Source organism: Phoxinus phoxinus, assembly GCF_949152265.1.
Source record: "Phoxinus phoxinus genome assembly, chromosome: 15".
Taxonomy (NCBI): Eukaryota; Metazoa; Chordata; class Actinopteri; order Cypriniformes; family Leuciscidae; genus Phoxinus; species Phoxinus phoxinus.
Genome location: NC_136890.1, coordinates 32,287,564 through 32,301,381, shown reverse-complemented (window position 1 = coordinate 32,301,381; position 13,818 = coordinate 32,287,564). Strand labels below are relative to the sequence as shown.

Here is a 13,818-nt window from a genome sequence, read left to right as displayed (position 1 = left end):
TATACTCACAATTACCAGTATGCCCTATATAGTAAATCTCAACTGCTTGATTTGTTGAATCATCAGAAAATTAGTCAGCGGTATATTAAAAGTTGTAAATATAGTAAATCCTTCTTTACCTGCACAAACACAGTAAACTCATGTAAAGCAATATATTATATAGCAAATCTCACCTGCCTGATTTTCAATTTTGTTGCACAATGTAACTATCGCCCAGCTCTATATATAAAGTTGCATATATAAGTATGTCAATATGCGAAATATACTTTATAGCAAATCTCAACTGCTTGATTGCTTGTATCATTGCAATATTTATACTATTTTATCACCCAGCTCTAACTTGCTAAATGCAACTATAAGGCTTTAAGATATTATGATTTTCTGTAAAGCTGCTTTGAAACCATGTGTATTGTAAAGACTGCTATATAAATACATATTGATTCTGTGGAACCAGCCAATCAGATTGGAGCTTGCTGCATTGAGAAAGCATTCAGCTTTCAGTCTGCATGAGATCTGTGGGAGTTTTGTCTCAGCCTGAGACTAAAATATTCCTTGCACTTGTTTAACTGTTGTTTTTTTATCCTCTATAGCTGACGGCTCCTCCTGTGAACACGCGTGTCCTGGCCTTCCTGTCAGCGGTGGCGGGAGACGCTCTGACGCGTCACCTCGGGGTGATTCTTCCCGCGCTCCTCTCCTCTCTCAAACACAAGCTGGGCTCAGAGGAGTGCCTGCAGGTGAACACCACAGCTGTCAATCATTCATACTGATGCGTCAACTCTTCCTGAAACGCAAGTGAAGAAGAAGAATCAGAATAGGTTGATGGTGTAAATGTGTCTTTCATGGCCTCCGACAGGAGCTGAGCAACTGTCAGACTGTGATCCTCTCGGTGGAGGATGAAGTCGGCCAAAGAATCATCATCGATGATCTCCTGGAGGCCACGCGAGGAGCAGACGCTGGGCTGAGACAGGCGTCCGTCACCATGCTCAACGGCTACTTCTCTCGAACACGACTGGACTACAGCGTTCACACACGCACACTGCTGTCCGGCCTCATGCGGCTCATGAACGACCCCAACACAGAAGTGCTCAGCCAGAGCTGGGAAACCATCAACTCCATCACTAAGGTAAATGAAGCTTTCATACATGCAGATCTTCTCAAAGACCCTGTTTATACCTGGTGTTATCATCATGTGATCATAAGACACAAATAGATTAGTTACATGATTCTTGACTTCTAGTATGAGACGGTTCTCTGATAGCAACAGATAGTTGGGAAGCTTGATTCATTTCTGTAAATCGCTTTGTTTCACTGGAACTGGTTCACAGAAGCCCCTGTATTTCTTTTATATTAAAATGTATTAGTAAAAAGTATATATAGGTAGATATTGCAGTTTATTACTATGAATCAATATATTGTTGCTTACTACCATTCAAAAGTTTGGAGTCAGTACGTTTTTAGAACAAATAATCAAAGAATCTGGAAATGTATCATGGTTTCCACAAAATATGAAGCAGCGCAACTTTTTTCAACATTGATAATAATCAGAAATGTTTCTTGAGCAGCAAATCATCATATTATACTGATTTCTGAAAGATCATGTGACACTGAAGACTGGAGTAATGATGCTGAAAATTCAGCTTTGATCACAGGAATAAATTACATTTTAAAATGTATTCTCATAAAAAAAAAGTTATTTGAAATTTTAATATTTTTGATTTTACTGTATTTTTGATCAAATTAATGTGGCCTTGGTGAGCAGAAGAGACGACTTCTTAAATGGGAAATGTGATGAAATATGACTGTGGTATCTGGTTGCTACATTTCTTAGTTTCATTATGTTTGCAGTTGTGAATATAAAACTGTGTGTGTGTGCAGAAACTGGATGCTGCCAGCCAGCTCTCCATGATCGATGACCTGCACAGAGACATCCGCTCTGCTGCTGCTGAGGTCAAAGGTCAACACTTACCTGGCTTCTGTCTGCCCAAGAAGGTGAGCATCGCTTAATAGAGTCAAACTGCAGAGCAAATGTCAGCACATATCATCTCTGATGGCACATAATCAATTTAGAAGTGTTCAGAATGACATTGTCTTACCTAAGAAAGTACTGATAATATAAGGCAACTACATGGGTTACTTAGGTGTAGGTTCAGGGTTAGTACCTAGTTATTACCCAGTTATTTTAATAACTATAAGTCTTGTGGAACATGACTGTAAAATAAAGTGCTTCCCAGATTAAATTAAAAGTGCAAAATAACAATTATGTTCAAGATTATAACTGGATGCCACTCACTGTATTAAACATAGTGATGTCATTTGATAACTCTGTAACAAACTACTACATATTGCACACAATTTTACATACTATTTAAAAAATGTTAGTAATACTAGCATACTGCATTATTAAGTATAATATAAAAGAGCGCTGTTATTGTTAACTTAAACTATTATAAATAATTTTGAATTCAAATAAAGCTGACATAAAATGAATTATAAATATTAGATGAAAAATTTAAAGTAAAACATTTTTTTATTTTTTATTTTAATACCAAAATATATGGAAGCTTGTTTCCGCTGAGGAATAAAAAGTTAAAAATGTCATTTTATTGTGCATTTGCGAGTTAACGTCTCACAATTCTGCATTTTTTCTCAGAATTGTGAGAGATAGTCTTCACTGGGAGATACAAACTCACAATATCGGATAAAAAGTTAGTATTATGAGATAAAAAGTCACAATTACCATTTTTTAAATATATTTTATTATTATTATTCCATGGCGGAATTACTAAACCAGAAATAAAAATAAAGCTAAATCGATATATATGAAAAATAAAAGCACATATATTACTAAAATGAAAAACTGAAAACATTAAATAAAAGCAAATTCAAAATACTATAATAGTATATGAATATGATATGAAATGCTGTATGATCTACTCAACATATATTTCCTTCAGGGAGTGACGTGCATTCTCCCCGTGCTGAGGGAAGGCGTGCTGACAGGAAGTCCTGAGCAGAAAGAGGAAGCGGCTCGAGCGTTGGGAGGAGTCATTAAACTGACGTCAGCGGAGGCGCTCCGGCCCTCTGTGGTCAACATCACTGGACCGCTCATCCGAATCCTCGGAGACCGTTTCACTTGGTCTGTGAAAACCGCTCTGCTCGAGACGCTCACGCTACTCCTGGCCAAGGTCAGTGTCCATCATGCCTCTGTCCTTATGTTGATGCAGACCCTTCATTCACACTCACATCATAAACACCTCTGATTGGCCATTGTGTTCACGATAGAGGATGGATACCTGACGGGCCGGGCTGGGTTCGGACAGATATTTAGAAATGCTGTTCGGGTCGGGCTCGGTCACATCATTGAACATTTTAAATAAAAAAAAAAGCTTATGTTGGTTTCACTTGATGCAAAGGTTCGTTTTTGTGATTCAAATAAAAAATATATATTACCCTAACATCCGTCTTCCTGTGTGCGGAAATTTGCATAATGTGCGCGCCTGTGTTAAGAGCGCTTGTTGCTCCGTGTTCGCTGATGGATTTCCGAATGCCTTCCTACAGTTGCTTAATAAAAGCGGGCTTTCCACACAAACAAACGTACATGTGTCATTAGCATAAGAAAATTAGATTTTAACTGTCGGGCTCAGACATAAATATCTTAATGCCTGTCAGGCCGGGCTCGGACAGAAAAATGCGTCCCGATCCGCACTCTAGTTCACGAGCTCATCGGATATGTCTGTGATTGGCTACAATGATCAATGGGAGCGTTTGAGAGCACATCGGAAGTGTTTGAAAGTTTTTTTTAAAAATGGGAGTGGGAGCTTTTGAAAACCCAAGTTCTCGTGTGTATCTGTGTAAGCGCTCGCTGAATAGCGTCATTGATGTATATTTGTGTGTGTTGTATTTTAATTTGTCTGTTCTATTATGTAAAGCGCCTTGAGAAGCTGCTTTAAAGGCGCTATATAAAAATAAAGTTATTATTATTATTATTTACAATATGTTTTTGAAGCGCTGATCATCATAGCCAATCGCAGACATAAGCCGCGTTTCCACCGCGGGAACTTTCCCCAGGAACTAGGAACTTTGGGGTGGTACTCGGTGTGTTTACACCGCAGGAACCAGGGTCTAAACGAAGTTCCGGGTAAATATTTCCCCCTCCGAAAGTCCCTGCTGGCGAGGTAGTACTTTTTAAAAGTTCAGGAACTTTCGGGGGTGGGACTTGTGCTCTGAACATGCGGATTGGTTGTGTTCACGCCGCATTTTAACTGGAGGACTCCACGCAGCATTCTATTTTAACAAGCATTTTAAAAAATCTATTGCGGTTCGTGGCTTCATGCATTAAGAGTTGTCTGTCTGCAAATATGGAATTTAGTAAAAAAAAATAAAAAACACAGCTGGACTGGATTTTATTGTAAGCGTATTGTAACAGGAAATTTTCTGCGCGTTCGTCCTAGCCATCTCATTCAATGTCCGCAATACATCAGAAACACAACTACAGCACAGCTTGAATCTCCTCCATACTTATTATAAATGTGGCGCTCAAAACTGATTACTGTCTGTCGCAAACTGGGAGGAGCAGACGCGCGCAGTTTATAATCTTCCTGGTACTTTAGACCGCGGTGTAAACGCAGAAAGCAACCGGTCTGGGGCAAAAAAAGTTCCTGGGACAAATTGTTCCGGGTAATTTCGGTGGAAACGCGGCTATATTTGATGAGCGCGTGATTACAACGGCCAATCCGAGGTACCGAAGTCGGTACTTTTGATAACACTACTCATGATTACTCTGTGTGTGTGTGTGTGTGTGTGTGACCCGTACAGGTTGGCATCGCTCTGAAACCGTTCCTGCCGCAGCTCCAGACCACCTTCCTCAAGGCTCTTCAGGACTCCAGCCGGGCCGTGAGGCTTCGGGCCGCAGAGGCTCTCGGTCAGCTGGTCGCCATACACACTAAAGTAGATCCACTGTTCACCGAGCAGCTGGCAGCCATACGCAACGCTGAGGACTCTGGAGTCAGGTAGAGTGAAAACCGCTTCCTCCTTATTTCGAGGTTTGCGTTCTCGAGCCACCAGGCGCTGTTGTTGTGCGAATGAGCAGAGTTTTCTGTTAGAACGGTGTCATGTTAGCGGCCCCTAACTTAATAACTAATGATCTTTGCAACGGAAGTGAATCAATCAAAACTAACTTTAGCTGGACAATAACTTTATTCTCGAGCTGCTGTAAAGCCAAAACAATCTTGTTACCGTGTTTTCCGGACTATTAGTCGTATCAGTCAAAAAATGCGTCATGAAGAGGAAAAAAACATATATAAGTCGCACTGGACTATAAGTCACATTTATTTAGACATTTATTTCACAAAATCCAAGACCAAGAACAGACATTTAATCTGGAAAGGCAAGTTATTCAGCTCCACAATAGCCAGCGAGTCCAACAAGTTACCAGTAAGCAAGTTCACCAAGCTCCCGATCTCATTCCTCAACACTGAATCCATTGAGTTCTTCATCCTCGGTGTCGCTTCTGAACAACTCCGCTAACTAGAGCGCCCTCTCGCGGCTGTAGACGGTAATGTTTTCTCTTGGTTCATCTCAGTCAGTACGAATTAATTTTGATAGATAAGTCGTACCTGACTATAAGTCGCAGGACCAGCAAAACTATGATCTATATCGTTAATAGCACTATATAAAGGAAGGTGACTTGACTTGACTAGAACACTATTCAAATACGCTATTTCTTGTTCGTTTCTTTGTTATTATCTCAAAGTTTGTCAAAAGTAAAACTGTGGTTTGTGTTATTGTTGTTGCCGCAGGGAGACGATGCTACAGGCCCTGCGCTTCGTCATCCAGGGTGCAGGGGCAAAGGTCGACCCCAGTATCAGGAAGAACATCACCACCACACTGCTGGGCATGATGGGACATGATGAGGTACAGCGAGTGTTTCATTTTTTTGTTTTTGTTTTACTTAAGATATTATAAATCATTCAAAAATAAAGCAAAGACTAAATTCCCATTAGTTAAAGAGATAGTTGCCCCAAAAATAAAAATGTGTCCCGTGATGTACTCGCCCTCAAGCGTACATGACTTTCTTCTTTCAGACGAACACAGAGTTTTATTAAATAATATCCTGGCTCTTTCAAACTTTAGATCACTTTTGATCTTACAAATATAGTAAATGTTAAGATTAACATTTAAATAAGATCAATAAATGCTGTAGAAGTATTGTTTATTGTTAATTCATGATAACTAATGTAGTTAACTAATGCTTAAAACATGTAAACTTATTGTAAACTTTTACCAATAGTATGAAGACAACTTTTAAGTTTATAATGGTTTAGTACAGTTTGAAAATGACATAAACTAAGATTAATAAATTATTTAACAGTATTTTTCATGCTAATGATTGTAATTAACTAATGTTAATAAATGGAACCTTGTTGTTTTTACCAAAATAAGTTATTTCAAATTTAAATATATTGGCATTTATGAATGCTATTGCTTCTGAATGTAATCATTTTTGTTTTTACACTTAAAGACATAAGAATGTGAATGCATGTGTTTTTGTCTTTAACAGTATCTAGCACAGGATGTGGTTGTGAGAGTGTCAGTGTAGCCTTACCTTTCTCTCTCTCTCTGTGTGTGTGTGTGTGTGTAGGATGCCACGAGAATGGCCTCTGCAGGCTGTATTGGCGAACTTTGTGCCTTCCTGTCTGAAGATGAGCTCAAGAGTGTCTTACAGCAGCATGTCCTCGGTAAGATCACACACTTCTCAAGCACACTTCCTGGTAGTAGTTTGTGATGCGATGAGCCAAGAAAACCACTGTAATCCAGATGATATTTTGCCCTTCTCCTCCGTCATGTGTTTGTCTGTCTCTTGTCTCTGTAGCGGATGTGTCTGGTGTGGACTGGATGGTGCGTCACGGCCGTAGTTTGGCTCTGGCTATCGCAGTGAAGTCCGCTCCTGATCGGCTGTGTGTGGATGAATACAGTTCCTCTGTGCTGGAGGCCGTCTTATCCAGTGCCACCGCAGACAGAGTAAGAGCCGTGTAATGTCAGCCATGTACATCTGAAAACGATGACAACAGTCAAAACTCTTGAATATTCAAACATTTGTTCATTGCTGAAAGGGGGGGTATAATGCCCTTTTCACAAGATGTAAAATAAGTCTCTGATGTCCCCAAAGTGTGTGTGTGAAGTTTTAGCTCAAAATACCCCACAGATATATTTATATAGCATGTTAAAGTTGTCACTTTTTGAGGGTAAGCAAAAACACACCGTTTTTTTGTCTGTCCCTTTAAATGCAAATGAGCTGCTGCTCCCGACACAGGGGGCGGAGCTTCAAGAGCTCGAGTTCTTTTATCTCACTCACACACACACACACATGCACTGAACATTTCTAAAACTTTTAGCCTTTTATGTGCAAACTGGAGTCAGACAATGATGGAGAGACTCAAGAAGCAGTGACAACATGTAGATGTTAACTATCTTCTAGTCATTGATTAGCATATTTTGTCTTGATAATCTATAAATCGTGTTCAGGGGGCGGGGTTTATGCAAATTATAGGATTGGTGATGTCACTAACCCGGGAGGAATGTCGTGTAGTCTCTACCAGCCGTTTGTTGTAGTCCTTAAAAAAACATTTCTTTAAAAGCAAATATCTTCCTTTGCTTTGAACTTTGAGCGTTGTAACTTTGCAGATGTTGTTTATGATCAAACAGCAACATTACACACTAACTACAGTTAGAAAAGTCAAATCATAATCAACCACCCCTTTAAACCTTACAAGCTTTGCTAAATCCACTGCCTTGTTTGATTTAGCAGCTGTGTAGTGTTTAAGCCTGTGACTCCTGGACAGTGCTTAACACCAGCTAATGAGATTGGAGCTTATGATTTTCACAAGCGTTGGTCTGACTTAAGACTGAGTTTTATTTATATAGCGCTTTTCACGGTACACCGTTTCAAAGAAGCTTTACAGAAATAATTTTTAGTGTTTATAATATCTGCATGCCTTAGTCGCATTTATCAGATTACAGCTGGGCAATGATATTGTTACATTTTACACAATACAAGCAATCAAGCAGTTGAGATTTGCTATATCGATATAGTATATATCGCTCTACGTGAGTGTACTGTATGTATGCGGATGAAATTAGATGCTAGGCACGGGCGTTGTTAGGCACGACGCGAAGCGGAGTAACCCCTTCAGCCGTGACTTATTCACGATACAGCACTTGCCTCGAGTACCTTATTGCTTTTATAAAACGGTTACCACACAATACAAATATCAAAGCAGAAAAATATGTATCTATGCAATTTTCATGAAGTAAAATCACTAAAAGTCTTCCTTCCGCTGGAAAAAATAGTCCCTGACCGTAAAAAGCAACAGAAGTTACATACATTATTTGGCCAATAGATGGAGACAAAGACTGTGTTTATGAGTAAGTCAGTCAGTAGAGAAGACTTTTACAGTGAAAGGACTCAAACTTGTGATCACGGAGAAGGAAGACACAACTGACAGATGATGACTACGGGCACGGGATACCCCTGAACTGTTAAAAGGACAAGATATCTTAGCAGACATTAAAACAGATGTTTTATTATTATGAAAAGGACTGACCTGAAGGAAATTGACTGTAAATGCAGGTATACTTGCTTACTCGATCTCTCACAATACTCTACTATTGAATACATAGATACATAGAACCGTTTGGGTGAAGCGGTCATAGCCGTGTTTTTTCGTGAATAAAACACCGCTATTGACCAATCAGAATCAAGAATTGGAACTAACAGTTTTATAATATGTATCCTTATTTCTGATTGGTTGAGCGTGTTCGAAGCCGTTGTAAATTACTCAACAAACACACACCTGTGACCGCATTACATTAGTGTTACTACGCAACTGCCGTTGGTGATTCTTTGTTGCTGCATGTGTTGCTTAGCAACCTCTTTGGAACTACATTGCTTGGCGGAGGAATAAATGTTATAACGTTATATTTTTTGTTGCTGGTGTTTATTTCATGAATACAATAAATATTCAAATTTATATTTTTATGGTGTAACCGTAACTCCGCTCCGTGTCGTGCCTAACAACGGCCCTTAGCTGTTCTAAGTTCACTGTAAAACACGGCTTCGCAGGGCTTGTTGCTTTAGTGCATAGCGTAGACTTGAATCTGTGGCTCGGATGTTTAATTGTCACCGATGTGTGTGTTCTGCAGATCCCCATCGCCTGCAGTGGCATCAGAGCCATGGGCTTCCTGACGAGACACCAGCTCCGCACTGGAGGAACCGAGGCCGTGTCGCCACGCATCATCACACAGTTCGTGAAGGTGAGTCTGACGCACAGCCTGACGCATGATGTTACACTGCATACTTTAACTTACTGTAAAGTGTTACCAAAAACGTATAATGCGTTAACTAGGACCGGGGTTTTCAAAGTGGGGGCCGCAGGAAGTATTTTTTCCCAGCGTGCATGTTAATCAATGAGTGTGATCACACCGCGAGCAGGAGCATGCGCTGCTCACTCTCAATTAAAGTGAAAGGACACTTTTGATGGACAAAATAAATATGATTTCACACAAAAAGTGCCCAAATGCACAGAATTTGCATGTCTAGTGTGTTTTAACAAGAACTGGAGTAGCTATGTCAGAAAAGAAAATGAAGACTCAAAAATATTTATAGAAAATTTAATTTAAATTTTAAATTTATTGTAAAGTGGTTAGAAAAAATGAAATCGGAATCGGCTAAGATCTGTATCGGCAGCTCAAACTCAATGAAAAACGGAGTCGGCCTAGAAAATTGTAATCGGTGCATCTCTATAATCTTTCTGATTGGCTTGTATCAAACACCATCACATAATCTGATGTTAACAGATGTTTTATTTATTTATTTCTACATTTGCCGTAGTATTGTCGATGGGTTCAATAACACATCCTGGAAAAGGCCAGAACCTAGTGAAAAGTTTGGGAACCCCTGAACTAGAATGAACAAAAAGCAATTAATTTCTTACAGTATTTATTTGTCTGTTAACACCAGTTACTAAAAATACAGTTAGTTCATGTTTGCTTAGATTTATTAAATAATATGGCCATTAAATGTGAACTTTTGATGTGTGTTAGTAAATGTTGAAACTACCATTGTTTGTTTATGTTAACTAATGTAGTCAACTAATATTAACAAATGAAACCTTATTATTTGTGCAATAAACATTTCAAACTGTGGAATGCTGCATAACTACATTCTTTTCTCTGTTATATTCCATGCGTACAGAAAATGCACAAATTATTATTTAATTTTTTTTGATAGGGACAATGCTCATAGATCAACAAACAAGTTTCTTGCTGTAAACAGGCCAGAGTTAGCTACAAGTGCTAGTTTCCTGTTGTCCCTAGCCAGCAAGCCAGGTCTTAACAGGCACCCTAACATACAAAAGTCAATAAAAATACACTATAAATGTAATAAATACAGTAGCAATGTAATAAATACAGCAGGAATTTTAAAACAATATGAGCATACCCTCAAACAGACAATATATTGCTCACCTCACCTAACCCTCAACTAAATTGCAGTATAAAGTACATACAGTATAGAAAAAAAAAAGATATATATATCATGTACTTAAGTATTTGGTGTATGGTTACAATTGTAATTGTCCCTAATCCAAGATTTACGCTGTTTTTTAAAAGAGGAGAGACTATTACACTCCCTTAACTCATTGGGCAGACTATTCCCAAAAACTGTGGCTCTGATAGAAAAGGCTGTGTTTCCAATCCTTCTTTCTACAGCATACACACTGCTCATTTAATAATGCTTCTTAGTATGCCATTGCGAACGTACATCGGACATGCTGATCTGTGAGTGTGACTCTGTCGTGGCTCCTCCCACAGTCTTTGCAGAACCAGTCGAGTGACATCCGTCTGGTGACGGAGCGCGTGCTGTGGTGGGTGTGTAAGGAGGCGGACACTCCCGCGCTAGAGCCCAATCTGGTCAAACCGGTCATCAAGGCCCTGCTGGACAACACCAAGGACAAGAACACCAGCGTCCGAGCCCAGAGCGAACACACACTCGTCAGCCTGCTGCGCCTGCGCCAGGGAGAGGAGCGCATGCAGGTCAGTCGTGTGTCATGATTCTTTCGTCGCATTCACTTATATAGCGCTTTATACAAGACAGACGGTAGCAGCTCTACATTAACAATTAAATTAGAAAAACTTTGTTAGAGAACTCCAGTCAATTTTAACATTGAGCTCATTTTTTAGTAAATTGGGAGTGCTGTCAATACAGAGAACAACGACAAAAATTGGTGTTGCGTACACTGTGTTATCCTCTTTTTAAAATTTGCACCCTGTTGACTTCAATGGGGCAAGTTATAAACCTGCTTTTAGCCTCTTAACATCCTTGATGTGTCATTACAAGTGCCCAGCCATGTTAGATGATTCCTTCAGAGTGAACACGGTGAATCTGACTGCAGTAGATGTGAAAGATATGAATAAAAATTGTTATTTCAGCCAGCGCACATACCTGTATTTACATCCTGTTTTCTGTCGAAGTCCAAAGTAGTCGTTTGTCGAGTTCACGCGCGTGATCTAAGTAACTAAACCTATGCGCGTGAACTCGACAATCGACTACTTTGGACTTCGACAGAAAACAGGAAGTAAATACAGGTATTTGCGCTGGCTGATATAACATCATTTTTATTCATATCTTTCAGGATTTTTGTCGTCGTTCTCTGTATTGACAGCACTCCAAATTTACAAAAAAAAATAGCTCAATGTTAAAATTGACCGGAGTTCTCCTTTAATCTCGATAGGGAAACTGGTTTGCCACCAACTTGGATCATACAGCCAACAAACACAATACACAACTAACAGACAGATAAATAATTCTGCTTAAGAGACTATTAAAACCTGATTAAAGCTACACTGTGTAATTTGTGTTTACACATAATTTTTTTGATTATGGCTTACAGTTTATGAAAACCCCAAATTCAAAATTACAATATTGTGAAAAGGTTTTCATAAGCTGTAAGCCATAATCATCAAAATTATAACAAATAAAGGCTTGAAATATCTCACTTTGCATGTAATGAGTCTATATAATATATTAGCTTCCCCTTTTAAGTTGAATTACTGAAATAAATGAACTTTTGCACCATATTCTAATTTTTCCAGTTTCACATGTATTCAATAGAATTCTATTCTAATAATAATATTCCTGAATATTAAGTGTCTTTTAAACTGAACATACAAACCAAAGCCGAATATTCACAGCTTGACGTTAAAAGTCGCCTCTCGACCAATCACAGTGCAGCACTTCACCTACCTTTTGCATGTGTGGTTTGTTTCAGAGCATCAGTGCGATCCTGGACTCGGCCAGTAATGAGCTGCTGTCCGAGTGTCACCGCAGATCCTTGAAGAAGATCTCCAGCCTTCCCGACTCCAACGAAGAGATCGACGACACCATCCTCACATGATTGACAGCTTCAGCCCTGCTCGGGATCATTGCAGTCACTGATGTTGCATCACACTCTCCTCACGCTAGCTTTGACTGTCCTCATCATTTACGCCACAAGGAAAGCCTGGGAACGTATTTATTGAGCCGAGCCCCTAAAATCATCATCTAAAATTGGCATTTTCCTTAATTGCCTGGTAATTTGTAAATGTGCGTTTTTCTTTTGGTTTCCTTCTGAGAGATGAAGTATTAATTTGTGCCAATTCTTTACAAATTGACGTTTTGATTCCCTTTTTTATTTCGTTTTGATGGTGAGCAGTTCCTCTCTGTGTCAAGCTGTTGTAAACGTGTGTGTGTGTGTGTGTGTGTGTGTGTGTGTGTGTGTGTGTGTGTGTGTGTGTGGTGTGTGTTTGTGGGAGAGAGAGAGAGAGAAACGTGAGCCATTAACAACCCAAAGGATGTGATGCTGATTTTTCCAGTTAGCGCTGTGTCCACTAATAATGGTTGTATGAAAACATTGATTTAATAAACGGTTTGACTTAAAGAAATAATCTTTGTGTTTTAATGCTTGACAATTTTAATGCATAATAATAACACCACAATATTAATAACTCACTGAAGTATAATTTTCTAGAGAAACTACCCACGTTTAAGATGCCGTATTCAAGATTCTTGTAATTCTATTCAATTATTATCTATTCAATAATTAACTATTCAAGTAATTGAACTGAGATAATTAAGAAATCTAAAATGTGAGTTTTATTACACTGGATATTCTCTCAGCTAACCTCATGAGGTGAATCCTGGGATGATTATTAATGCTATTTAAGGAGGAACATTTATGCTGGAGACTTTACTATGCACTCAAAAAAATCTGATGTAAAACATCAGTTCTGTAGAAAAATATATATATATATATATTATATAAATTTCAGACACATCTGTGGATATATAGTCATCACAAACCCATATTCATGTCAATTTTGAGCACATATGCAACATAATTCAGCCTATCCTGGGGAATCAAATTGCAGTTTTCTGACAGACTGTCAGTTTAAACTGCTTTGAAAAGTTTTCTGGCTCTCACTGAGAAAGTGCTGAGATGACATGAATATATCTCTGTGTTGGCACAAAGGAAGAAAGAATGAGACATCACTGTAAAAGGGCACTGTAGTGGTACTATGGTATCAGATGGTAATATTTTCAACAATATAGTACTTGGCCCTAATGAGTAACATATTCAAATATCATGCTATATACAAGGTACTTAAGAACAACTTTTTAATTAAAGTTTTATCAACTTTAAGGTTTATTGGGTGGTAAAACATTTTGCTGTAATGACACTATCAATACAAAATATGCATATATTACATTTATACACTGCCTGG

General features: G+C 38.8%; 1 protein-coding gene across 1 annotated transcript in view; it reads left to right on the top strand.

The window, feature by feature from the left end:
- The window catches only part of gcn1 (GCN1 activator of EIF2AK4), a 63,198-nt gene extending 50,227 nt beyond the window's left edge, over positions 1 to 12,971 (top strand). Inside the window, exons 48-58 of the mRNA XM_079636702.1 lie at positions 591 to 734; positions 854 to 1,123; positions 1,876 to 1,989; positions 2,955 to 3,185; positions 4,816 to 5,009; positions 5,799 to 5,913; positions 6,641 to 6,737; positions 6,872 to 7,020; positions 9,202 to 9,312; positions 10,870 to 11,091; positions 12,327 to 12,971. Of these exons, the coding sequence (XP_079492828.1) occupies positions 591 to 734; positions 854 to 1,123; positions 1,876 to 1,989; positions 2,955 to 3,185; positions 4,816 to 5,009; positions 5,799 to 5,913; positions 6,641 to 6,737; positions 6,872 to 7,020; positions 9,202 to 9,312; positions 10,870 to 11,091; positions 12,327 to 12,452 (1,773 nt within the window). The 3' untranslated portion in view covers positions 12,453 to 12,971. The remainder of the gene's footprint in view (positions 1 to 590; positions 735 to 853; positions 1,124 to 1,875; positions 1,990 to 2,954; positions 3,186 to 4,815; positions 5,010 to 5,798; positions 5,914 to 6,640; positions 6,738 to 6,871; positions 7,021 to 9,201; positions 9,313 to 10,869; positions 11,092 to 12,326) is intronic.
- Positions 12,972 to 13,818: the final 847 nt, after the last annotated feature.